This window comes from Sphaerodactylus townsendi, linkage group LG03 (genome assembly GCF_021028975.2).
Source record: "Sphaerodactylus townsendi isolate TG3544 linkage group LG03, MPM_Stown_v2.3, whole genome shotgun sequence".
Lineage (NCBI taxonomy): Eukaryota > Metazoa > Chordata > Lepidosauria > Squamata > Sphaerodactylidae > Sphaerodactylus > Sphaerodactylus townsendi.
In genome coordinates this window covers 4473516-4500169 of record NC_059427.1, presented here as the reverse complement: position 1 = coordinate 4500169, position 26654 = coordinate 4473516, and the positions used below count along the sequence as shown (strand labels likewise).

General features: G+C 48.3%; 3 protein-coding genes across 33 annotated transcripts in view; 2 read left to right on the top strand and 1 right to left on the bottom strand.

Moving 5' to 3' along the window:
- LOC125428587 (zinc finger protein 883-like) overlaps positions 1–26654 on the top strand; it is a 1608225-nt gene that overhangs the window by 1098840 nt on the left and 482731 nt on the right. The gene's annotated exons all lie outside the window — the stretch shown is intronic.
- LOC125428632 (oocyte zinc finger protein XlCOF6-like) overlaps positions 1–26654 on the bottom strand; it is an 82860-nt gene that overhangs the window by 27716 nt on the left and 28490 nt on the right. The window lies entirely within an intron of this gene.
- Positions 21025–26654, top strand: part of LOC125428572 (zinc finger protein 420-like) — a 226212-nt gene continuing 220582 nt past the window's right edge. For both annotated transcript variants that reach the window (XM_048488920.1, XM_048488918.1), the window contains exon 1: positions 21025–21113. In XM_048488920.1, the coding sequence (XP_048344877.1) occupies positions 21080–21113 (34 nt within the window). In that variant the 5' untranslated portion in view covers positions 21025–21079. The remainder of the gene's footprint in view (positions 21114–26654) is intronic.

Here is a 26654-nt window from a genome sequence, read left to right as displayed (position 1 = left end):
AAAGTGAATTCAAAATTTAAAATTCAGATGGCAATAAAAACCCTTCCCTCCCCCCCCCCCCCCAAACCCAGTAGTAGAGGCCAACCGGACGTGCTTCGGGCCATGGACTCTCAATAGGTGCTCCTCCAAGGATCCAAGGAGACACGGTCCCTCAAGTATACAGGCCCAACGCCGCTTATAGCCTTAAAGGTTAAAACCACAACCTTGAACATGACCTGGAATTTGATGGGCAGCCAATGGAGATGGTACAGGACCGGAGTAATCTGGTCCCGACTGGATGTCCCTGTAAGGAGTCTGGCTGCTGCATATTGAACAAGTTTAAGCTTCTGGATCAGTTTAAGTTTAAGCTTCTGGATCATGGTCAAAAGCAGGCCAGCATACAGTGAATTACAATAGTCAAGCCTGGAGGTGACCGTTTCATGGATAACTGGTCAAGTCTGTACGGGAGAGATACCATGCCTGCTGCAAATGATGGAATGCAACCCGGGCCGTTTGTGCAACCTGGGCCTTGAGTGATAGCACGGGGTCCAGGATGACTCCCAGGCTTTTGATAGACGAGGTCAAATGCAATGCCTCGCCGTCTAGCGTAGACAGGCAAAAGTCCATCGGTTGCTCCCCACAACCCAGCCACAGCACCTCTGTCTTTGTAGGATTCAACTTCAGCCGGCTCGCTCTCAACCAACCAGCGACTGCTTCCAAACAACGCTGGAAAGCTCCAGGGGCCAAAGACAGGCTGCCCTCCATCGTAAATACGAGCTGGGTGTCATCTGCATATTGGTGGCACCGCAGCACAGCCCAAACCTATGGACTAAACTTCCCAGGGGCTCATGTGGATATTAAAGAGCGTCGCCCCCTGTGGCACCCCACATACTATGGGGCAACACTGGGAGTTCTCTCCCCCCAATGCTACCTGCTGTCCCCAATCTCGGAGAAATGAGGCCAGCCAGCTCAAGACTGACCCCTGTACCCCAATATCAGCGAGGCAGTAAACCAGAAGGTTTACTACACTGAATCTACTACACTGAACACTGTGGTGAGATTTAACAACACCAGCTGCGCTGAACCGCCTCTATCCAAGTGAAGCTGGAGTTTAATTTTAATGAAAGAACTCCCATGTGAAAAATTAATGAAAAAGGATTACAAATTACTAACAGATGCATTGAAAGATAAGAACATTTCTTTTCAATGGCTATTGATAGATTGAGTTTTACTTTTCATGCAGCCTATCCGAACATTACAGATTTCAAGATGCAGGACAGTTTTTTTTAATAAGAACAAAAAAGAACTTCAGACAGTCTGAAAGTGTGGCTTACTTTCTTTTTCTCCCATCTCCGTCAGATTAGGGGAGAGTAATACAACACCAAGGGATCAAATTGAGAATTAGGAGAGGTAGGAAGGGAGATAGAAAAATTAGACATGTGAGACAGGTAAAGAATCAGGATTCTAGAACAATTATAAATGTAGAAACAGTTTGATAATGGTTTGATACAATAAAAGGGCATGCAAGTTAGAAAAATAGAAAAAAATAGTAGTGATGAATAATAATAAGAGGAAGTGGTATAAAAATAAATGGGATTAGGTGCCTAGAAATATGCATCAGGTGAAAGGAGGATGGGAGCCAATTAGCTACCTATTCTTTTATGCTGATCTTTTATCTATTAATTGCCATTGTATGGGCTTAGGGTACTTTTTTCCACAGGCAACGGTTGACACCATGTATTTTATGCTGTTTTCTCCTTATGTAGGGTGGCTGATCCACCAATCTTGTTGTATAGTTAACACTAATTAAAAATCTATTTTAAAAATTACACCTGATCTCCAGAACACAGAGACAAGTTCCACTGGAACAAATGGTGGCTCAAAGGGCAGAACCTATAACATCACATCCCTGTCAATCTCCTACTACCCAAACTCAGCCCCTCCAAACTTCACTCCCAAATCTCCTGGAATTTCCCAGGTCAGAGCTGGCAAGCATGCATGAATGTCTCAGTGTCTAAGTCACACCCCATTGCTCACTTGCTTTCTGCCAGGCAGTTGGTACAGGAGGCATCAGTAGGACTAAAGAACAGCATTCCTAAAAGAGTCCTGTTGCGTCTTTTCCCCACTCTCCTGGGAGCGGCTTGGTGGAGAAATTGTATCACCTTAATTTTCTCCAACCTGTTTGTAGCTGCTTCAGATAAAAGTTACACCCCAGCTGTAGATTATTTTATTTACAATTAGGACTCTAAGAATCTTCTTAAGCATTTACACCTGTTAGCAACAATGACTTTTTGCCAAGCTGGCTCAGCAAATTACTATGAGAGTTTGATTGGTCTGTTTATGCTACCTGACCAGTAGTTTTTGTATAATTGCCTTTCAACACCCTTATTATTATCTTTCTCTTTTTTCATCTTTACTTTCACTGCTGTTACTGTTTTGATGTCCTGCCTGTTAAGTATTTTCAAGCCGTTAAACTCTGCTAGTTAGTTTTAGTATATTTCTTGTTTTTCCTTTGCTTGCATTCATTGCAAGGAAAGCTACGCTACTAAATGTTTTGAACTGTTATTTTACCCTTTGCTTATGCATTTTCAGTTGTTTTGTTTATTGACCAGGTGTGGCTCTCAATAAACCCTAAAAAATATTTTACTTAGTTTTGTTTCTGAATTCTTCTGTGCTCCCAAAATCCTGACCCACGTTTTTGAGAAGTGGCAAGCAGCCCCTTTCTTTACAGGCTCCCATATGTCAACTAGGACGACTGAATCTGAGCAAGTGGTAGGGGCAGGGATGGCAGCCAAAAGGCAAGCCCGTCTGTGCTCCTAGCAATCATCTAGCTCCCAACAAAACAAAAAACAGAGTTCACATCTACCACATCTCAGCTTGGGGCTCTTACCACCTACTCTAATAAGTGCAGGCAATTTAGCAACACCATCGCAACTGAGGGGTTCCACACTGCATCCCTCACAACCCCAGACATATGGCAAAAGACAGGGACCTTACAAAGATGAATATGGCCCAGTGGAAAGACACTGGCAAAGCAAAAATGGGTGCCCTAGTTCAGTACCCATACAGGGAGGATCGAGAGCTAGGCCAGCCAGGGACAGCTGAGGTTTTGTCCCTACAAACAGTAGAAGAATGAGGAGATGGGCCAACTGATTGTCCACAGAGAGTCGTTCATGATTTGGGCTGATCTGCCCTTTCACAACCCGTGTATGTGTAACCCCCATGCCCAGAATGGGTTGGCCCAGATTGGGTTGACCCAGAAAGGGGTGGAGACTCAGCGCAGCAAGAGGCTGCTGGAGAGAGCTCTTTGGAGAAGACAAGGCTACCAGACTCGGACCTTGGTTGTATAAGCCCTTGACACCTTGTTAAGGTAAACTGAAATATTGTTGGGAACTACTGGGAAGGTAGTTGTTTATTTTTGCTATGTTGTAAATGTTGGAGTTTATTGTTTCAGGGTTTCTTTTTGTGGTTGTCATGGGTGAGAGTTCTCCTGGAAACCTTCATCATGTTGCATCCTGTTCATCAAGCCCTTGGAGTCTTCAGGAGCCAACCCACTTGCAAAGAAGAATTGGACTTGGCAGTATCAGTAGACTGTAACTAGAAGGACTTGAAATGCAACCTGAACAGGACCTTGAATTGTAATGTTAAATGTTGATGTTTAATGTTATTTGTAAAGAGAAGTAAACTGTTTTGTTTAAATTTGGTTCTTTGCAACTCCTTCCAAGTACTGCCCCACAGAACCCACAAGCTGAGGTTACATATGCTGCACTCTAAAGGCCAATCAATGCTGGCAGCCCCCATCCACAATGAAACACACACACATCCCACTTACCTGCGCCACCACGATCCATGGCTTATCAGGTTCCTGCTGTGCCGAGGTCATCATATTGGATCCCGAGAGCTACCCCTTTTTGCAACTGCATGTCCTTCCTTAAACCAGCCCTTTCATAGTGGCTGCCATTGTGGTTCAAAGTTCCACCCTTGAAAGGACATAGTGGCTGCCATTGTGGTTCAAAGTTCCACCCTTGAAAGGACCCTTGAAAGGTTATGAGGATCAGTTGTAAAATGGTCTGTGATTTTTACTGACCTTTTGCTGTTAGCAGCATGTAGACTATTTTAACAATGATTGAAGCAACAAATGTTTCCTGTAGAAAAGGAACTTCATTTGCTTCTTAGAACACAGATACTTTCTAAACAAGCAACTGGGGGGAGGAATGGTAGCCCAAAGATAAACCCGCCTGTACTCCTCGCAGTTGTCTAGCACCCAACAAAACACAACCCAGAGTCCCCATTTGCCACACCCCAGATTTGTGCCCTTACCACCCAGCACAGATCATTTAGCAGCACCACCAGGTCTGAGGACCTTGCAGAAATGAATTTGGCCAGTGGACAGGTACTGGGATAGCACAACTGGGGGCCCTAGTTCAGTCCACTCAAGAGGAGGAGGCAGAGTCAGGCCCTGCAAACGGCAGAAGGGGGAGGGGATGGCCCAGCTAACAGAGAGGCATCCAAGATTTCGGCTGATATGTCCCTTCAAAAGCCCTGTGTACTGCACTCTTAAGGGCTAATACTTGCCAGTGGCCCCCTTACTCATCAAAACATCCCCCCCCCCCCGTGGGTTACATACCCTCCAAGATATATGGCTTATCAGATTCCAGCTGTGCCCAGGACCCCGTGTCAGATCCTGAGATCTACCCCCATTTGCAATTGCATACATGTTCCCCCTCAGACCAGACCTTTCATAGTGACGGCCAGAGGCGTTCCTCCCATTGGGCAAAGTGGGCAGTTGCCCTGGGCGCTGCCTTGTGGGGGGCGCAAAAACTGCAGGTTCGTCTGTGGGATTTTTAATATTTTCAGTGTTTTTCCGTTTTTGGCCTGCAGAGGGCACAGTTTTTAGGCTAGCAGCACCAAAATTTCAGGGACTTTTCGGGAGACTCTCCTGATGATATCACCCAGGTTTGGTGAGGTTTGGTCATGGTGGGGGAGGGTGGCTGCCCATGGGGGGGCATCAAACTCGGGTTTTGCCCAGGGCTCCAGTTTGCCTAGGTACGCCACTGGTGATGGCCCTTGTGGTTCTGCCCCTGAAAGGATATGTAGGTGATGAGGGAAAATCTCACAAGGATAAGATGGAAAACAGCCTGTGATTTTTGATGACCATTTGCAATAGGTATATATACTATCTTGTTCTGCCCCCCCAAGTGACTCTGTTTGTGGTGCCCTATTCTTGGTTAAGGACAGAATGGGGGAGACACAAGCCTGGTTCAACAGTTCCTACAATGGGTTTATTACTGGAGAGAAACAAGACCCTAACTCCTCCCTTGGGTCTATCTCAGTGATGGCGAGCCTTTTTGAGACCGAGTGCCCGTGCGTTACTCGGGAGTAAGCTTGGTGGTAGTTGGTGGCTTTGCTTTGAAGCAACCGTGCAACTCTTCCAACGGGTGAAACACGACCCTAGGAGGGTTTACTCAGAAGCAAGCCCAATTGCTAGCAACTGAGCTTACTCCCAGGTAAAGGATCACACTTTAGCTCTTCGCATGAAAATCAGTGGGGTTTAACAGTGCTTAACAGGGTTACCTACACTGCTTCCCCAAAACTAGGTCTCAGGTTTAATGCTAATAATCGAGCCCAGCGGCCCAGGCCAGCCTAGATGTCTCTGTGTGTGTGTGTGTGGGGGGGGTGACTCTGTGCGTGCCCACAGAGAGGGCTCTGAGTGCCACCTCTGGCACCCGTGCCATAGGTTTGCCACCACTGGTCTATCTAACCAGAGTACTTGCTTGTCTTGAGGAGGTTTGAAGCTGCAAACTGTGCCTTCTCTTGGCTGCTTTCAAGATAGTCCACTGTGTCTTGCTTCCTTTCAGCTCTGTTAGTCTTTGCTCTAACTGTTGTTAAACTTGACTTGTGCTCTTTGGACCACCATATACTTATATGGACGTCACAAATATTCCGGTCACCAGCTACCCTTAGCACCTCATTCTGACTGACTGGCTAAGACTAAAACAGGGGATTGCTGGGTAAAAAGGAAACTGACTACTGGGAAATGTCATAAAGGGGCAGGGGCTAACTAAAATACCCTCCCATAGAAGACTTAACAATAAAGTAAAACCATACTAACTATGGGGAAACTGAAGTTTAAAGGGAAAATACCCAAAGCCTCTGTGGGGGCATGACAATCTGAACAGTGATTAAGGCAATGTATGGTTCCTGTGAAAGAAGGTTTTAATTTGGTTCAGAGAACAACCCAGTTTCTTTCAGAACAAGCAAATAATTCAAAGCCAAGCTGGCCCTTTGACAACACATTCATAAGTCATTTTTAGAAAAATTACACAAGTCAACACATGCATTTTATATAGGTGAGAAAAATACACCTTTGACATTCACGTAGGTCGACTTCACACAGGGCAAATATAATGGGTATAGGATGCATTACAAACCATTTGGGGCAGGGGGACTTCGCACAGGTCTCATCCCCAAAAAGTCTGCCTTATTTTATTACACTCAACTTGGGATTTTCAAAAATTGCTAAACCCACTGTCCTTTTGCAAAATCCCAGGTTGGAGCCGCTTCTCCACAAACGGCCATTTGATTTCCCTCCTTTCCATTGTGCTGTCCACAATCAGGGAGAATTCATCTACCAGTTGCAGGGAGGCCCATTTTTCTTTTCTTTTGTCTGTTTCACATGTGCAACTGCACAGTTGCAGCCGATCACATTGTGGGATGATTGATATGGCTTTGGGAGTTCATTTCTGCATGCTCGCATTGCTATGCATGTGTTGCAACAAATTTTTTTTTTAAAGGCAACAACATGAAAGCAACCATGAATTGTTTCCATGGGCTCCAATCGCTGCCTGCATGGCACACATGTGAATAGGGAAAAGGAAAACAGGTTCCTTTATAATGACTGGAACCTGTTATATATTTGCTGTGCAGGATTGACAGTAGATTTACCAATGGTGGATCTGTAAGATTTTAAAATCCTTCACAGAAATAGATTTGTTTCTTAGCTCATTATGCTGTCCCCCTCCCATCATTTATTGATCCAACGTAAAGGAAAGGTGAAATCACACACACTCTTTAACAACATAGCATGCTTTCATATAGTACATTGGCAGTAGGAAAGGTTTTTTTCCCTTTAAGGAGAATGGAAACAAAAGAATACACTTTATGAAAGAAAATACATGTACTTGTGTAGTCTAAAGTAGGTTACACCTTGACCTGAATGGCTGAGGTGAACCTGATCCCATCAAGTGTCAGATGCTAAGCAAGCCCTGGTTACTTCTCAGATGGGAGATCACTAAGGAAGTCCAACGTTGCTACACAGAGGCAGTCAATGGCAAATCGCTTGTAAACATCTTTTTCTTTGAAAACACGTGCATAAATGACCAAACATTTCATTCTGATGCAAGAGATCAGTCTGTCTCATAAACCTTGCACAGTAAAACTAGGGCTTCCTGCTCCAGGTGGGGGGATACCTGGAGATTTGGGGGGTGGAGTATGAGGAGGGGGAACTTCAATGGGGTATCATGCTGTAGAATCCACCTCGCAAATCGGCCATTTTCTCCAGGTGAAGTAATACCTGCCACTTGGGAATCAACTGTAATAGCACCAGAACTCCAGCCACCCCCTGGTGGTTGGCAACACCAAGTGAGACCTTAATGGTGATTCTGCCTCTGAGTTCAGCTAATAGGGCTTTTACTTTCCAAGAGCTGAGCTCAGTGCAAACTCTAGCTGGTGGTACAAATTACATAATGCATCAAAATCACTTAAGCATTGGAAGGGGAGATGAACGCTGGGGGAAAAATAAAATTGTTATTTTAAGAAGGACAGAATTTACCAGGATAGAGACCCTGCTCCGCTCTGGTCTCAATGCCTTCTATAGAATGCCTTTTTCTTTTAGGAGTGTTTTCACAATAGTGAACTCCTATGGTTATATAATCTTTATGTGTTTTTTTGTTTTATAGGAGAGTCAATTTCTCCCCCCTTGCAATTCTCTGCAATTTTAAACGCACCAGGGAAGAAGATCGTGGTTTGCATGCATTTTCCCTCAGACGGGGGTGAGGTGGGAAAAGGACCTCAGCATCCAGCCATGTTTTGGGGGGAAAGCCTTCTGCCTGGATTTAGCAGAAACTCTGACTGTTCCCCAGATTTCCCAGGATTGCTTCTGCCCTTTCCTCTTGTGTCTAGGGTTGCCTGGCCTCCCCCTGCCCCTGCCCCCACTGTCCCAGCACCTTTGGAGGTGAAGGGGGGGGGCAGTCCAGAGGGCCTTTTCAACAGTGGACCCTGCACTGTGGTATCCCCTCCCCCCAGAGGTGCCTCCCCCCCCCCTGCATTTTCAGCACCTGGTGAAGATCAGAGGCTCTTGCAACCTTCTCCCATTTTTGGGGGGTTGTTAGGTTCTATTCTTTTAGGATTATTGATTTTGATAGAGGATTTTTACTGCTGTGTTGGAAGGACCTTGTTGTGATTTTATTTGTAACCCACCTTGAGGCTGCAGTGCAGGGCATGGAATACATCTAAATAGATAGATAGATAAATCAATGGGGCTGGGGAAACTCCTGGAGGTTTGGGTGTGTGGAGCCTGGAACACCTGGGCAGGGTGCAATGCCATAGAGCTGGCCTTCCAAAGCTGCCATTTCCTCCAGAGGACCCCATCTTCGTAGTGTAGGGATGAGCTGTGATTCCAGGGCATCTCCATGTTAGTAAAGACCAAATTAGAATTTTAAAATTTAACAAATAGAGAGCTGCCTGCAGCTATCTAGATCCTGCATTTCAGCCACCTAAGCCAAAGGGGCAAGGGAGTTCCTTCTCTCCTCAAGCCAGAGGAAAGAAAGAGAGGCAAGAGTTCCCAATCAAAGCAAGAATTCTTGCATAGAATAAAACAAGAGTTTATTTCCTAAGCCAGCAGCTGGAGTCTCACCAGAGATGAGAACTGCCCCGAGACTACCGAAAGGTCCAAGGTTTTAAAAAGGAGGTCTTCTTTAGAGAACATCAAAGCAGAGTCATATACATTGCAAAAGATTTAGGGTTGCATGTGAATTATCCCACGTCAAACATTTTGGGTATAGAATTCTCAAGCATCAGGGATGTTTTTCAAACAAAGTAGAATGTGAGGCTGGTTATCCTATTGTATCCTGACTGCTTTTACTATCACTGTGTTTATGGTACTTCTTGCCTTAACAACAGTAAAGGTCATTTAATAGTTCCTGAGAGGCCAGGGAAACAAGGACAGAAGTGTTTTAGACATTAGGATTGTTTATGGCTATCTCTGCATATTAGAAAGTGTTATCTTCCCGATATCTGTGGCTGTAAGTTAGGCCTGTGAACTGAGGGGGCTCCACTGTCTGCTCGGGTGCTTTGGTAGCTCAAGCAATTTGCTAAGGAATGTGTTTCTTTTAAGCTAAGAGCAGAGAGAGAGAAAGAGCTATCTAAGTAAGACTTGGTAATCAATTTCTATATTGTCTTGATATATTCCTTAAAGCATAATTTCTTGCTCTTCAGCGTTGCTCACATCCAGGTCCCACCTGGAGGTTGGCAACCGTACATGTAGCAGGACTGTGGTGTGTTTTTTTTTTTGCAGAAAGGACGAACTCCGTGCTGCAGACCTTCCGCCCAGTGATTTTGAATCCCGCGAGCTGTGGTTTTTCAACACAGCTGTTGTAACTTGCTCTGAAGGGTTCTTCTTTCTCAGAACTCGAACAAAATAGACAAATGAGGATCACACTGGGGACAAGAAAAGCATGCAGAAAGAAAGTGCAGTCCTGCCTCCTTGTTCATCAGTGAGGCAGCCGACAGCCCCCCCCCCCCCCAAAAAACCAGGTCTTCGTTTCCTGTCCCCCCCTCCCCCTGCCCCTGCCCCTCCCCCAGCCGCATTTCCGGAGCTTCCTCCTCAATGGCTGGGCGAGAACCGGCGGAGCTCCCAGGCAGTTTCCCGGGAGAGGCGCTCCAGGCTCCGGCCCCGGAGATCTTGGGGGTCTCTGCGGTGCCCCCGGCCCCCAATGCAGCTGGTGAGTCTGGGGGGAGGGCGTGCACGTGCACCACGTGGCCAGAGGAGGAAGCCCCCCCCCCCGGACCCCTTGGGCGGAGCCAGGGGGTCCCTGGAGCGGGACGGAGAGCGAGACCCGCAGGCGGCGCCCTGGGAGGCTGGAGGGGGCTCAAGTGGCCGCAGGTTGCAGAGACTCCTGGAGGAAGGAGGGGCCGGGGAAGGTGGGGGTGAGAGAAGGAAGGACCAGATGCAGGAGGGGTGGGGGCGATGGTGGAGAAATTTGCGTGCGAGGAAGATGGAGCCGATGCAGAAAGTGGGGAAGAAATGGGGGTCTGGGGGGGAGATTGGTGTAGTAGATGTGGGAGGGGTGCCAAAGAAAGGAGTGAGGGAGCTGGGAAGGGGGGGTGTCTCCCTCTTGCTGGGAGCAAATCCCTTCGGAGGAAGGACATGTGCCCCCTGCGCCCAAGAGCTGAGCTCTGCCTCCCTTTATGATCCTTCCTCTGACCTGGGAGGAGTCCTGGGCTCTCCTTGCAGGGATGGCGCCCTGCCTAGTAGTCCTGTGTGTGAAACGCCTGAGAGGGCATTGGATTGGGTGTCAAGGGATGCTTGGTCTGCATCAAAGGAATTAGAAACCAAAAATAAGTTTGCTTAAAATGTGAATATTGCCTAGATGGATCTTCTTGTGTTGGAATGTTCTCATAGCAATACAAGAGGAGGAGCTAAAAAACATGCCAGAATGTTTACCTCATTTTATGTGGCCTTCCCAGAGACCGAAGATGATCCCTCAGGACACTCAGAATAAGATGACGATAAGAGGGGCTCTAGGAACCCCCATATACGAAAGCATTGGTGTTCAGCTAGAGTAAGTTGGATTACTAAATGGAGAAAGGAGGATCAAGACACAACCTAAATTGCAGTTGTGCCAATTCCATTGAGAGAAAATAAGCGAGGGAATATTGATATTGTGCCAAGGACAGTTTTGGAATTAATGCCCTACAAAATGTCTGGACAAATGTGAGAACCCAATTAGCTTTGGGAATATCAGCATTGGCATTTGTTATAACATCAAAAGACGTTTTACTAAGCCTGCAAAGGAAGAGAATTTTATAGTTGGAGAAGATCTGGAGGTATTTGACCCTAAGTCTTTAATACCTACTGGACAAACAATTATCACTTTTGCAGACATATCATCTTTATGCAAGGAACTGACTCCTCGGCTCCAGTAATTACAGGTTAAACATCTCTTGCAAATGCTATTCAGTAAAGAGGAGATAGGAAAGAATCCAATATACAAGTTTTGAAAAATCAGTGCTAGCCCATGAAAGGAATATATTTTGTAATTAACTATTGGAGGTTGATAGAAATAGGAGAAACAAATTCTGAAGATGAAAGATCTGAAAGTGCCTGTAAATAGGTTGCAGTAATAAGATTGCCACAGTGATCTCTCAGGGTATCATTGAATCATAGAGTTGGAAGAAACCCCAAGGGCCATCAAGCCCAACCCCCTACAATGCAGGAACACATAATCAAAGCATTAAGAAAGAGGTGCCATTATCCCCTAAGGTTTTCTTATTGAATTCCAATCCAATCCAAAAACCTTTATTAGGCATAAACCAGAAGTACCATACATTCCAAGTACAAAAACAGGATCATTGTTATATATCATGTAGAACATGGATTAAAAATGCAGCCACTGCTTCCGAGATTTCTACATTAAAGCTGTTCAATAGCTTAGACATTTTTAGATTGTCTTAGAAAAACATAAATCCTGATGGTAGTAAAGCTCCCAGATCGGTTCTAATATCATTATACCTTGAACAGTAAAGCAGGATATGAGGGATTGAGTCCATAGCGTTGGGACAATACCGACAACAACACTCACTTTGTGGGATGTTAAGGAAACGACCTTGAAGATAGAGGGGAATGAGTTGCATCTGCACTTATAATTAACAAGCTGTTCTAAATATACAGCAGGGCTAGATTTCTGGGGTGTGATCCCAAAGTATAGGGGGGAAACAAGAGCTTTGCGCCGTAATCAGGAAAAATGGGTATTCCTGGTCATACAGTCTGGTCTTTAGATGAGGGTAAATCTCCGTGGCAGTAAGCATATGAAGAGACTCCAATGAGAAACCCAAGGAGAAGATTTTTTTTCAGTATGAAGCCACCATTTTGAAAGCTGATGCTCCCTCATTTCTAGCAAGGATAAACTTTTTGGATTTGTGCAGAAGCACAGATGCAGCCAAAACTTAATTGTCACCTTATTGAATTGTGAGGATTATCTTTGCCCCTAAAGAATTCCATAAGTTTGGCCCAATGCTGTGCCAGAAATAATGTATTAATGAAAAGGCTCCCAATTTTGTTTTGACCAAAATATTAACACACTTCAAAATTATTGCTTGCTCTCTAATTATCTTAATACAATTAATTATTGATTATTATCACTAGTAAGTTTCACACTTTCTCAGTTATGTCTTTTTTTCTTAATCTTCTCATTCTCAAATCTAGAAATCATCAACTCGTTCTTTTCTGTTCTACGCAAAAAGTCCATCAGAGATTTCCAATTATCCAGGAATTTAGATAAGTTCTTTTTTTTTTCATCAAAGAAATCATGTTTAGCCATCTCTGCCAGCTGCAGTGACTTCACAGAGGCGTTCTTCTGTTGTTGTAGGTATAGATGATTTCCCAACCTGGAGCTAGCAGCACTCAGGGGAATTTATCTGTGTGGGTGAGAAGTCCTGTTGTAATAACCTTGTGCAGCCACTGCCAACACTGTTGCTGTGTAGAGAGCCAGAAGCATGTGGGCAACTGGGAAGGCAGTGAGGGGGCAGAAAGAGAAAGTGTCAGGCCTGGAGGAGAGAAAAGAGTCAGAAAAAGTCTGGCAGGAAAGAGAAAGAGTGAGAGTCCTGAGATGGGGGAAGAAGGGAAGAAACAAAGCAAAGAAGAAGTTAGTTGTCTGTTGTGTAAGTCTGGGAGGACAATCAAGATCACTTGGAATTGCTAAATTTATGTGCTTACCAAAAGAGTATAATTTAGTTGTTGTTGTTTTTCCTCCTGATTAGAAATAGAACCCCTGATTTCCAAGCCTGACAACTCATCTCCTGGCTGGAACAGAGGAAGCAGAGCTATTTTTCCTGATCTTTTGTTGAACACGAGGGATTGGCAAATAGCAGCATCGGTCTGTCCTGGGACTGCCTGTTGGCTGCACTTTCTTCCAAGGGCAGGAGGATTTCTGTTGCCTTCTTTATCACTTACTTGGTTTGAGTTTATCCTCTGAAGAGCTTAGATGAGTTGTGGAGTGCTGGGACGGTAGATCCCTAAGCCCTATGAAAATGGGACAACTTTTCTTTTTCTCAAGTCCTGTGGGCTTCTTAGTCTATGCCACGTATTGCCCACTCTGGGAGTCGGAGACTTTCAGACAAGGGGGAAGAGGTGTTTTCCCCCAAGCTAATGGATTATTAACCACAATTCCAGGAGATCAGCAGTGCCAGCAGGAAAGTGACATTCTCCCTGTCAGGCACGATGCTTCAATCTGAGTGTCAGGCCTGGTCCACGTAGCCAAGAGGAAGAGTGCATCATCAAGCCTTAGAGGGCGGCCTGGGCAATTCCCCTGACTAGGCACACTACTCCTGCTTTCTGGATGGAGTGGATTGAAGGCAGCTTTACTTTGAGACTGTGTGTGGAGGGATACATATTCCATCTAGATAAAATGACCCTTCCATAGCACTATGAACAGCGCAGGCAGAGAAAGCAGGAACCATTTCCCAGGATGACTAGTTTTCTCTGTGTAGGGAGATAGTTGTTCCTAGCTGGCGCCTCCTGGCCCCAGCTCCAAATCAGGTGTTCCATCCTGGCTGCTGCAGCCAAATTCCCTCCTGATCAATAAAACCTCTGATTTCCAAGATCTGCAGCCACATTCCCAGGACATTGTCCTTGTGGGGTGAACCAGGCGAGGGCGTCTTGGATTCCCTCAGAGGGGATAGGAGGACGTGGCTTCAAGCAAGTCAGGGACTAAGTGCCCTGGAATGGATTTGGTGAGATTGCGAGGAGGCATTTTGAGGAGGGGAGGGGGCTCTCTCCCTCCATAATGTGGGATCCCCTGCTCCTTCCGCAATGGCTGTCTGAGCAGAGAGAGTTCCTGGGTCGAACCCTCAGGCATTCATTAATTGGATCTAGAATACTGTGTTTTAATTTTTTCAGCTAGAAACAATTTAACAACAAAGTTAAAAATATTACAAATTTAGATCATATGGACTCCCAATTTCATCTGCATCAGGTACTAATTTAAAAGAAATATTTAATTTACTAATTAAAAAATAGATAAATTGATAAACCAGCACATTATTCTCTATTTATTCTGAATTTTTAAAATATTATAGGCTTCAAGGCTTCTACTAGCCATTTTTATCTTTTTATATATTCTATCATAGGTTTCCAATTACCCCCAAAATTTATTCCAAGGTCCCCTTCTTTAAGCAATGAAGTAAAGCTCTGCCATTTCTGTCAATTCTAATATCTTCACCCACCATTTCTCCAATTGTAGGAATAGCTGAAGTTTTTCCATTTCTGCTTATATATTATTCTTGCTGCTGTTGTCGTAGAGAAAAACAAAAAATCTAGTTTTCGCTCCAAATTTCCATCCATAAGTCCCAAGAAAAAGGCCTTTTTCTCTCATTTGGAACATTTGTCTTTAAAATCTTTTGGATGGTTGAATGTTTAAGACCTTTTTTTTCACATATTTTTCCCACTGCTTGTTCAGCTAGACTTGAAAAACAGGGCTCTTGAGCCTCATGAACCCCCAGATCCAATCCAGGGAATAGTTCACTCCTGGGACGAGCCCAGAAAATGTGGCAATAGAAGAAAGGTCTTTCTTTCTTTCCCTCCCAGGAAGCAGCAGACAAACTTCCTGGAAGATTCCTCTGCCATCTTCTAGGGGTGATAAAGGGACAAGAGCCATCATGCAACCAGCGCTGAGGTATGGGGATGTCATGAGGGGAAATGTTCAAAGAAGTGGGGCAGAAGTGTGGTAGTGCACTGCCGACCCAGCTGTAGTGCCGTGGTAGAGCGTTGGGCATGCTTGGACCTCTTGACCTTGCAGTGCTAGCACCCCCACTCCTCATCCCCCCCATGAGTCCGCGGGTCATGAACTGTCTGGCTCAATCACGGGCGCAGGGACAATGGTCTTGCCCCCCAGGTGAGGAGATTGGAAGAGCTCCAGGCAGCGTGCGGCTCCTCTCCGCCGCGTAGTAGCCAGATGAGATCATGCATCACATGATGATGATCTCGGCACTCCCAGCTCTCCCGAGGAACTCCCCGCGGTCCTCCCATCCCTACACGCCCCGATAGAGTAACAATAAAAGGTGCCAGGAACCCGGCAGGCGGGGCTTCGCTAGGAACACGGACCTCCCGGTCTCCCGCTGCGCTGGCGATCTCCACCAGATGTTATCTCCGCGTCTGCGTCGTCGTTCTTACGCTGACAGCGTGGAGTCGAGCTACAAGCTGGTGCGAGAAACCGGGGAATCCTCGAACCTCCCACCCTGCTCACCGTGCGCCTGGGGAAGGGCGGCGATACCGAAGTCCGGCTGGATCGGCGCATCCAGGGACCACCCGTTCGGCCTCGCCTGTCCTCTGGATCGGCGCATCCAGAGGTTCTGGCGTCCTAGGACACTCTCGTCCGGCCAGAACACCGGTGAGTATGGGGGGCTTTGCAAAAGCAGGGCTTATGACAACTTGCGTTAGCCAGACTGGCGTTAGCGAAATGCGGCGAGGGTCCCGTAAAGAGAAGGGCTAGCAAAATTGGTTGAGGAGATTGAAGCTCAATTGTCCATGGTACCCAGGGGGGGGACATTGAATCTTAAGGAACTGGGAAAACATGGGAGCGCGCACTCTTACAGAGCCTCGTAGCGCCCGATAGCCAGCTGCTACTGGCAGTGGGGCAATGTTTTGTAGCCATCAGCCTGCAGACCTCTACGGCTCTCACTTGCTGTAGGCCGCCCTCCTTCGATCTTTCACCTTCAATTTCGACCCGGAATTTTCTCTATCCCACTAAATTGGGTAGCCATGCAATGTAGCCCCCTGGCTCCTTCACCCGAATTCAAACTCTCTCAGCGGCTCAGCCCCTCCTGCTCCGCCTTCATTTTCGAAACCCTGCACCTCCCGTCAAAGCGCCACGTAATGGCGGCGGGTTTCAAAGAACTTCTGCGCCAGAGCAGTATTAGCCCACGATCTGCAGAAGAAGAAACCCTGGCCGGAAGGCGATGCTGAAGATTATTCTTGCATTGTGCCCGTCCACTTCACAGATGTGCTGAGGGAGGTGGCGTCATCGGCGGAGTTGTCAGTACGCCCCTACTCTGTAACATCCTTACCGAGCTCCGCCAAGGCAATGCGGGGCGGTAGGAGTCACTAGCCCTTCGGTGAGAGGCATGCTGGAGGCCAATCGCCAAAGGAACCACTAATGGTTCCAGGCGACTGGAGAAGACCACCTTTTCGCTGCATGCTCCTGAGCCCTGCACAATTTGTGGTCTGGGAAAGTGAGTTCGCCAGCGAGACTTCAACAGAGCAGCCACCTCTGCCAGAATACCACCGCCCGCGCAGCATTGTGGCCGATTAACTTCCGTAACCCTACTTGATCAGATTGTCCTGCACAGGGGGCCACGCCACAGTGCGCTTAAAAGCCTCTGAGTCGCCCTATAAGGCATTTGTTAAGATTGCCAGCCGACCCAGCCAACCCAGAGTTTCTCCTCCATCCGGCGACAAAGCCCCAAGGAGCCCTATGCGATTTGTGGCCAGACAACAGGCTCAGGGAGGCTCAAGAGGCAGGTAGATGGCGAGGAAGCCAAAAGCAGGCTCCTCATCGCCTGCCGCCATAGGGAAGCGCGCCTCCACGGAGTGCCGCCCAGGGCAATCCGCGGGCCTGGGCAAAAAAATCCTGAACTGGCCGACATGCCCAAAGACGCAGGACAGCGCCGGATCCTCAGCCCGCAAAGCTGGCCTCACCGCGCAGCTGCTCTCCTCCGGCGGGGAGGCAGCCCCAGGATGACTGCTTCCCAACTTTCGCGGCAGACCGGACACTTCGAGAAGGGAGTGTAAGGCAGCCCTGGCGGGGGGGCTACAACCCGATGGAGGAGGTCCTCCCCAGGAGGAAGCCACCAAAACCCGGTGCCACGGTGCCAGAAAGGCTTCCACTGGAGAAAGCTTGACTGCCCGTCCGGGGAAACTCCCGCCGAGCCTCCCCAGCCCAGGACCAAGGAGGGAGAGTACTGGGGGCGGAGACTCAAGCCCTAGGCCCCTGCCAGAAACCACCCCCTCTCGTGGCATCTGGCTGCGCATGCACCCAGCCCATCTCCTTTAAGTTGCCCCGAGGTTCTTGTTAAGCCCCAGCCCAGTATGGCGAGCCCATCCCTACGGGACGAGTTTGGGCTCGTGCTGCCACTTAAGAACCCTCTGCCCGCTGAACAGGGACTGTTCATGGTACGGAATGACCGACCCGCGCACCAGGACCCATCCACCTCCAGGTCTGGACCGACACCCCACAGGGCTGCCGCCGGAGCCAGCTGCGTGGCTGATTCTCTTGCCCCATGCTGCCTGCTGCCGACCCAATAAAATTTCTGAGCCCCAGCAGCCAACATGCGCTGGCTACACCACCGTCGCTTGGCGGTGGAGGCGCCTATCGAGAGCTCCGTCCATATCTGGGCTTTCGCCATAGAAGGAGATGTAAGTTCAAGGGCCTGGTGGACACGGCTGATGTTACGCGTCATCAGAGCAGCGAGTAACCCGACCAGTGAGCGACGAGCCGCCCGCGCATCTGGGGTGGGGAACAAGCCAGCGAGGCGAACATCCGCCATCCGCGGTCCAACAGCCGGGATTTCGGCAATGCAGTCCCTTATCATTGGACATCATGTCAATCTCTGGGAAGGGACCTCATGAGTCAGGTCAAAGCGACTCTGGTCTGGGGCCGTTAAAGCCGTCGCGATCGTCAATCAATCTTGCCCTCGAGGAAATTATTTTCCTGATTTCCATTAGGAAAACTGTTTCCCTCTCCTCTTTTCCTTCTGTTTTCGACCAGTAAAGGCGGGAGGGCCAATTGGCTGACTGGCCCTCCTGGATTCAAAATCTGGGCCGATCCTGTTCCGTAGCACTGTCAGGACAGGCCCCAGTTTAAAAGGGCTGCTGCCATTATGCCCCTAATACCCACAAGGGTTGCTGCCAAACACAGATCCTCATGGTTGGGTGGGTGGTGTTTGCCATTTCATTGGCAGCCCTTAAAGGCGGTCGTGGCGGCAACTTTCCGAGGATGGTCGATGCAAAATTTAGCACCATCCAGCTTCCTGCATTAGCCACCAAGGTCCGCGGTAAGTGCAACTCCCAGAAACCCCCCCCCCTTTCCTTTTCCTTTTATTGGTAATGCGAGGAATTTGCCTCCAATTGCGGATTGCTTCATCCCGGATGCACCCATCCCCAAAGGTGCTTCCAAAGCCCCTTTGTGTTGCTGATTAAGCATGCATACCCACAATCCCCAGGACCCGCCTGTTCCCTCCCCCCTCAAGGCTCGGACCCACCAAAGCAGCACCTGATAGCTCTGAAGCCAATTCCCACCAGGGTCGCCTACCTCCTGCCCTCCCTGTCCAAACAACTAAAGAAGTGTAAGAAGGCCCCAGAGGGCCATTAAGCAACCTTCACAGGCTGCCAAAACAAGCCTTCTTCCTTCCATATTTAAATCTAAGCACTAGCACAGTCCCAATCCCGCCATCGGCTCTGGGAGCCAGGCCGGCGGGACCCGGCCAGTAACCTGGGAAGGGGGGGTGTTTCAATCCACCCTCTTCCTACAGGTTCCCGTGGACTCCGATTAAGCCATGACAGGGCCAGCCATGGAATGGCCAGGAGAAACCAACCCCATCCAGGAGATGGAGCATCTCTAGAGGATCCGCCCAGCGATCCCAGCAGGCCCATTAAGCCAGCGTCAAAGACCAGATGACCTGGGGGAGGCGTCCAAAGGCGACCACCAGCCAGACCCTAAGCTGCTGCTGTAAAGACCACCCGAGAGACACCCGAGAACCTCATGCAGCTCTCTTTGCGATCATCACCCACCAACTCAGCGACCACCATCCTTTGCCTGCTCTGCTGCCTCCTGCCGATGGCGATGGCCACCTGGTGAGCTTCACCAGACCAATCTAGGGCAGTTTGCTGCGCCCAGCGTCTCATCTTTCTGCCTGGGCCCGAGTACCTGGGAGTGGGAGCCTGCTAAGCTCCTGCCTGCTCCCCGTCTGCAAAGCACCGGAGACTTCGGAGTCTGGGCTGGAGCCCTTCATGAATGCCTCATCCATCAGGATACTCTATGGCCGACTGGGGACCCGTCGTCCAAACCCTCCGGCTGGCTCTCTCCCTTGTCACCAAGACTGTAGCCAAGCTAACCCGCAGGAGTCTAACACCTGCGCCCGCATCACGGCAGCCGAGCGAGAGGAACCCGACCCGGGCCGATGCGGCACCGGCCAGTTGGAACTGCACACATAGGACATTCCCGTGTTGGAAACATCCTGCTCCCCAGGGCTGGTTCTGGACCTGCGGGGGGGGAGGGGCCGTTTAACTACATTCCGCCCAACTCCTGCGGAACTCTTTGCTGCCTCAGTCGCCTCACCATTGTCCTACCCCAGGCTCCACCCGGGGAGCCGGGCCGCCCGCGCCGCCGCTCCGGCTCTGCCTTCGACCCCTCCTGTCCGGGCAGCCGGTCGCCCTCTCGGCCCAGGTTCATCTCCCTGCGCCGGCTTCCTAGTGGGAGTCCACGGACTTCGCTTCCTACAATGTCACCTGCTAAGACTATTGGCGGCTGGCTGTGCCCTTCGCGAAGTCCATCAACTCTACCTCCACGCAGCTCTGGATGCCCTGGCCTCGAGGCAGGAACTTTCGATCAGCGACCCTAGACAATCGTGCAGCTATTGATTACTTGTTGTTGTTACCACCAAGGTTGTGAGAATGTACATAATATGTGTTGTTTAATCTTTCTGATAATTCCCAGTTGATTCCACATGAAAGTGCGTGAGCTGCAAAGTTGTATCTAATCGAAGTATGATGTTTTGCCCCATTGGTAGTCCAAGCCCTCTGGAGCTGGCTGCGGGAGGATGGTTGAGTGTATTGTACAGCTCTGCATTGGTTTGGTGTATTGTGCCTTATTATGGATCTTGTGCCGTTCTGTCGTGTCTAATAGCCCCGCCTGTAGCGTGTGTAGAAGCCCCTCGAATTTCCCTTACCCGCAACCAAGTTCTAATGTTACACAAGCGGCAGTAGCTTGATAAGCGAGGAGACAAAGCGTCCCTTTAAATAAGCCCTTAAGCGTTTAAAGGCGTTTTTAAAATGTAAAAAAAGGAGGGAAGTGTAGTAGTGCACTGCCGACCCAGCAGTGCAAATAGTAAGAAAACGTTAGGGCATGCGGCCTTGCCGGTCGCTTGTCGCACCCCACTCCTCGGCATCCCCATGAGTCGCGGGTCGCCGAACTGTCTGGCTCAATCACGGCGCAGGGACAGGTCTTGCCCCAGGTGAGGATTGAAGCTCAGGCAGCGTCGCTCCTCTCCGCCGTAGCCAGATGAGATCATGCATCACATGATGATCTCCGGCCTCCCACGCTCTCGGAACTCCCCGCAGTCCTCCCTCCCTGCGCCCCCGATAGAGTAACGGCCAAGGTGCGGGAACCCGGCCAGGCAGGGGCTTCGCTGGGAACCACGGACCTCCGGTCTCCCGCTGGCGATCTCCACCCGGAGATGTTATCTCGGCGTCTCGTCTCGTTCTTACGTGACGTGGAGTGCGACTACAGGGCAGGATTGCTTCCTTCTTGGTTGCATGGCTCACAGGATCTGGTTCCTTGAATCTGGCACTGAAGACGCCAAGTCTGCCCACTGGAGAGGCTAGAGTGGTCACCCTATCCTAGGATGGGACATGCTGGGACTATGGAAATAATGCTGGACCATGGTTTTCTCAAAAGTACATGTTGGTCCTTTCCATATAGCTATCTGTGGCATCTTCCTCTTCTTGCACGGGGTATGAGGTGTCCTTTGAAGAGGCTGGCTGTCTATTTCACTCAGGAGGAGTGGACTCTGGTAGCCCTGCCCAAGAGAGCTCTCTACAAAGGAAGTCATGCTGGAAAATTTTGGGAACGTGGCCTCTCTGGGTGAGGATGCTTTTCTCCTGGATTGTCTCTCTCTTGTTGGGAAGAAGTCCTGAAGTTGAAAGCCATGGTAAGGCTGTCTGCCCTGGGCCCAAAGGCTGATCTCTGCCATCCTCCATGATCCTTCCTGTGACATGGGAGGGGTTCTGGGCTCTCCTTGCAGAGCAGGGGACCACTGACTGGCAGTCCTGTGTCACCGACTGTGTGAGAGGTCATCAGAAGAGGTTCAGATGCCCTGCACTTGGGAGAAGGTGGAGCAGTGGAAGGAGGGACTTCCCTCCAATCTAGCTTTGACATGCCCAGGCTGAGATGTGGCTGTGGGAACTCCCAGGTGCTGTCTCTGGGACTGTTCTGTTGTCAGCTGACATTTCCCACTGTCACGAGTCAGGAGTAAGCAGAGAACAGCCAGTGTCAGATAGTGAATACCCTTAAGGCTCTCCATCCACCCTATTTCTTAACTTCTTTTGTATTTCTGGAGGGACAGAGTTAATCTGTCTTGAAAAGACCTGCTAAATTGATGTAGAAGATTTAGAATTGTTGTGTTTGTCTTTTTTCTGATAGGAGGACCTCAGATGTAAAACCTGATCTCATTTTCTGGCTGGAAGAGGAAGAGCTGTTTCTGCGTGGGCTGTGATGAAGAGCAGGGACTGGCAGGTAGCAGCTTAGGTCTGTTGTGGGATTTTGTGTTGTCTGTACTTTCTTTGAATGGCTGATGGACTTCTTTGTCTTCCCAGTCTTCTTTGTCTTCCCAGTGGTCCTTCTTTGTCTTCCCAGTGTGAAATTCTCCTCTAAAAGCTAAATCCTGAAATGGCCCCTAGACCTGGGACCTATGAAAAAAAAGGCAACTTCCTTCTACCAACCCACATAATTTCTGCTAAGTTGAGCCAAAATTGTCCTCTCTGAGGCAGAGGCTTTCGGGCCAGTGTTTCCCAGCCCTGTTTCTCCTCAGGTCCCTTGACATGGAGATGGCCAGCCTTTTTCTGTTTCTATGCAAGCTCAGGGTACTAGATATACAAAGCGGAATAAACCAAGAAAAATGAGCTATGATGAAAAGCAGGGGCTGACAGGGGCTGTCTTCCTCTCCCTTTCCTTTCACCAATCACCTCCACGATCCTTGGCATACTGCTTGTATTTGCTGGTTGCAAATGTCTTTATGAACCCTTCCCTCTGTCCTCCTTCACTGCTTCTGCAAGATGCAGTGTGCAGCTGCTATCTGCAGACAGCCCCAAATAATAAGACAGCTTCCTTTTTTCAGGAGAACCATCCCCACATGGACTTGGATTCTGAGCCAACATGGATGCCAACCCCTGGGGTTCTACTCCGTGAAATCAATACTGCCTATCAATAGGTCTGGCTAGCATGTTTCCCCTTGAATTGGGAATGGCTTTCTCTGCCTGTAGAGTCACAGAAATACCAATGTGTTCTTCCATCACCATAACTCTTACAGCATCTCTTGCCCCTCTGGCTCTCATCCACAACAAGGCGTCTTCCTGCAGACACATCAAAAAAAGCAGCTCAGATGTATGAGAATTTTAACATGAGCCCTGTGGCTGGGGGGGGAGTCCATCAGGGTAATTGATAGCCAAGGTGAGATTGTAGTCTTTAAAGTAGATGGACTCTAATTTGGAGAACTGGGTTTGATTCCCCACTCCTCCACATGACCAGTGCAGTCTTATCACAGTGAACCAGATTTGTTCATCACTCTATGTTCCTGCTGGATGACCTGAGGCTGGTCACAGTTCTTCAGCATTCTCAGCCCACCTACCACTGGGTGTGGGTTTATTGTGGGACGTGGAAGGAAAGGAGTTTGGAAGCCCCTCTGGGTCTCTCCTTACAGGAGAAGGCTGTGTGAAATCCAAATTCTTCTAGTGGATGCTGCTGGGACACACACACCGCCACAAATTTCACCTGCAGTCCCCAGTCCTGGAAAAACAAGGTCAGCAATTTCAAGGAGGTACTCCAGATGCTAGCATCTGGTGGGTCAAGAGGTCATTGTCGACAATGGTGGTGGGTCAAGAGGTCATTTTTGGATCTCTCTGCAGCTTTTGACATTGTCGACAATGACCTCTTGACCCACCACCATTGTCGACAATGGTGGTGGGTCAAGAGGTCATTGTCGACAATGGTGGTGGGTCAAGAGGTCATTGTCGACAATGTCAAAAGCTGCAGAGAGATCCAAAAACATCAGCCTCGGTCCAGCTGCAGTCAGAACTCATCTGTGATGGTGACCAGCACAGTCTCCGCCCCAGGGCCAGGAATTATTTATTTATTTATTTTTATTTATATCCCACCCTATCCCCATAGGGCTCAGGGTGGGGTATAACATAAAACAATGAATAAAATCATTGAAAAGAACAATACAAATATTTAAACAATAAACTCTAACGTTCAATAAATAGAATTCAGATGGCTGTAGGTAATACGATCCTCAATCATCACCCTTCACCCCTTCCCCCCCAGAAGCTGAAAGGAGATGGTCTTATATTATTCAAACCGTCTGGCTAGCTCAGGGGTAGGGAACCTTTAACACTCAAAGAGCCGTTTGGACCCGTTTTCCATGGGAAAAGAAAACACTTGGAGCCGCAAATAATTTTTGACATTTAAAATAAAGATAACAATATATATAGGGTTTTTTTAACCTTTTACTCCGCTCATTCTGAGAAGCGCATGGATGCGCCCATCCTGCTGCCTGCAGGGCGGGCAAGGATGAAGCCGGCGGCTCGGCCTCGCCGGTCGCCGGGAAGCGCTCGCCCCGCTCCAACGGGGCGGGCGAGAGGGGAAGCCCGCGGCGCGGCCCAGCCAACCTGTCTGCAGGGCGGGCAAGGATGGGGCCGGCGGCTCGGCTCGTGGAGCCACAGTGCAAGGGCAGAAGAGCCGCATGCGGCTCTCGAGCCGCAGGTTCCCTACCCCTGGGCTAGCTGGAAAAGCCTGGTGGAACAGCCAGGTCTTGCAAGCCCTGCGGAACTGCTCTGACATCACTCAGAAGCTTGTTCCACCAGGCTGGAGCCAGGGCTGAAAAGGCCCTGGCTCTGTCGATGCCAGCCAGATGACTCTCAGGTTGGGACTCGCCCAAAGGTTTCCCTCCAACTACCGGAGGGGCGTTTGAGGGCAATATGGGGAGATGTGGTCTCGAAGATATGTAGATCCAATACTAATCACGGCCTTAAAGGTCATTACCAATAGTTGGAAAATGACCTGGAACTTGACTGGCAGCCAGCACAGTTCTTTGTGAGTTTATGAGTTTATATACATGAGTTTATATCATTGTTCATATTTTTTATATATTTCTCATTGGTTGTAAATACAATCATTTCTTGTCGACTACATCCAACCGGTAAGTTCAACTTATTTTTAACAATTATAACAAATAAATTCAGGGTCATCCGTATTAATTCAGGTAGGTATTTAGTTCACACTCTCCCATCAATTCAGCATCCTTAAGGTAAGTCTGTATGTATTCAATGATAAGTCCAAAAGTCGACAAGAAATGATTGTATTTACAACCAATGAGAAATATATAAAAAATATGAACAATGATATAAACTCATGTATATAAACTCATAAATATACGTATTTGAAATATTAGTTATAGCCAGAGTGCAACAGTAGTGGTAGTTCTATTATTATTAATATTGACTGTTGCACCCCCTTTTCTTATGTGGGCCTGTTCCTCCAGCCATAAGCTAGAGTCCAAGGTCACACCCAGACTTTTGGCTGATGCAGACAGTTTAAGATCTGCACCACTCAGGGTTGGCAGCTAGAAATCCAGAGGTGTCCCCCCCCCCCCCCCGCCAAGCCAGAGAATCTCCATTTTCACTGTATTCAGTTTCAGTCTGCTTGCTCTTAACCAACCTGCCACAGCTTCTACACAATGCTGGAGAGCCTCAGAGGCCAAGGCCGACCAGCCCACCATTGTAGGAATGAGCTGGGTATCATCAGCATATTGGTGACACCCAAGCCCAAACTCCATACCAGCTGAGCCAGAGGCCACATGACTCATTGAGGTCATACTGGAATAGATCCAAAGCTGATGAGTCATCCAGAAATACATGCAGCTGTTCTGCTATCACTCTCTCAACTAACTACTTTGTCCAGTAACAATAAATTTGAAAATGGGCATTGGCTAGAATAGATCCACAGGATCCAAAGATGGCTTCTTTATCATAGAATCATAGAATTGGAAGAGACCCCAAGGGCCATCAAGTCCAACCCCCTGCAATGCAATACATAATCAAAGCACTCCTGACAGATGACCACCAAGCCTCTCTTTAAAATCCTCCAAAGGAGGAGAATCCACACACTCCAAAGTAGTGCATTCCACTGCCTTATAGCCCTTACTGTCGGGAAGTTTTTCCTGATGTTTAGGTGGAATTTCTTTTCCTTTATCTTGAACCCATTACTCCTGGTCCTAGTCTCTGGAGCAGCAGAAAACAAGCTTGCTCCCTCACCAACATGACATCCCTTCAAATATCTAAACATGGCTATCATGTCACCTCTTAACCTTCTCTTCACCAAACTAAACATACCCAGCTCCCTGAGTCTCTCCTTGTAGGGCATGGATTCCAGACCTTTTACCATGTTGGTTGCCCCCCTCTGGACACGTTTCAGCTTGTCAATATCTTCTTGAATTGCAGTGCCCAGAACTGAACACAGTATTCCAGGTGAGGTCTAACCAGTGCAGAATAGGTACAATTATATCCCTCAATCTAGACACTATGCTTTTATTGATACAGCCCAGAATCGCATTGGCTTTCTTGGCTGCCACATCACGCTGCTGCGTCATGTTCAGTTTGTGGTCTTCTGAGACTCCCAGATCCCTTTCATATGTAGTGTTGTCAAGCCAGGTGTCACCCATCCTATATCTATGCATTTCATTTTTTCTGTCTAAGTGTAGTATCTCAGATTTATCTCTGTTGAAATTCATTTTGTTTGTTTTGCAATGGGAAGCTGGACTCTCATTGATATGAAAGATCCTTTGTCAGGGTTAACTTCCACATCTGCTGCTGCCCAGTAGCTACTCTTCCAGGATTCCTTAGTCCCCATCACCACTGGAACTCTCCATTTTCCTCTGCCAGTGTGACCTTTGATCCTGGAAGGAGGTGGATGCATCTTAGTTTGGTTTCTCAGCTGTGACCCTTCTGCCTTGAGTGACTCTGCTAGGAGTTCAGCTTCTTGACAGGGTCTAGGCGCAGTACGACATTGCTCTCAGCTTGGTTGGCAATAACAAACCTCCTTACCATGCTAAAGTCTTCATCCAAGAGGGGTTTTTGCATATACAGTGTGCCAGTGCTAAGTCCAGCAACTTGGAGAGGAAATCCTGGCTTTCCTCACATATTTCAAACCCTACTCAGGATTGGTTCCTTCTGATTAACAGGTGATTGGATGATGGTCAGATTAAGCCTCTCAGGAAGCTGATTTCATACTCCAAGAACTGTGCCCAAGGCCCTTAGCAAGGGGATGGCCCTCAGATGGGCAGGGAATGATGTGAACAGAACAACCTTCCTTCCTTCCTTCCTTCCTTCCTTCCTTCCTTCCTTCCTTCCT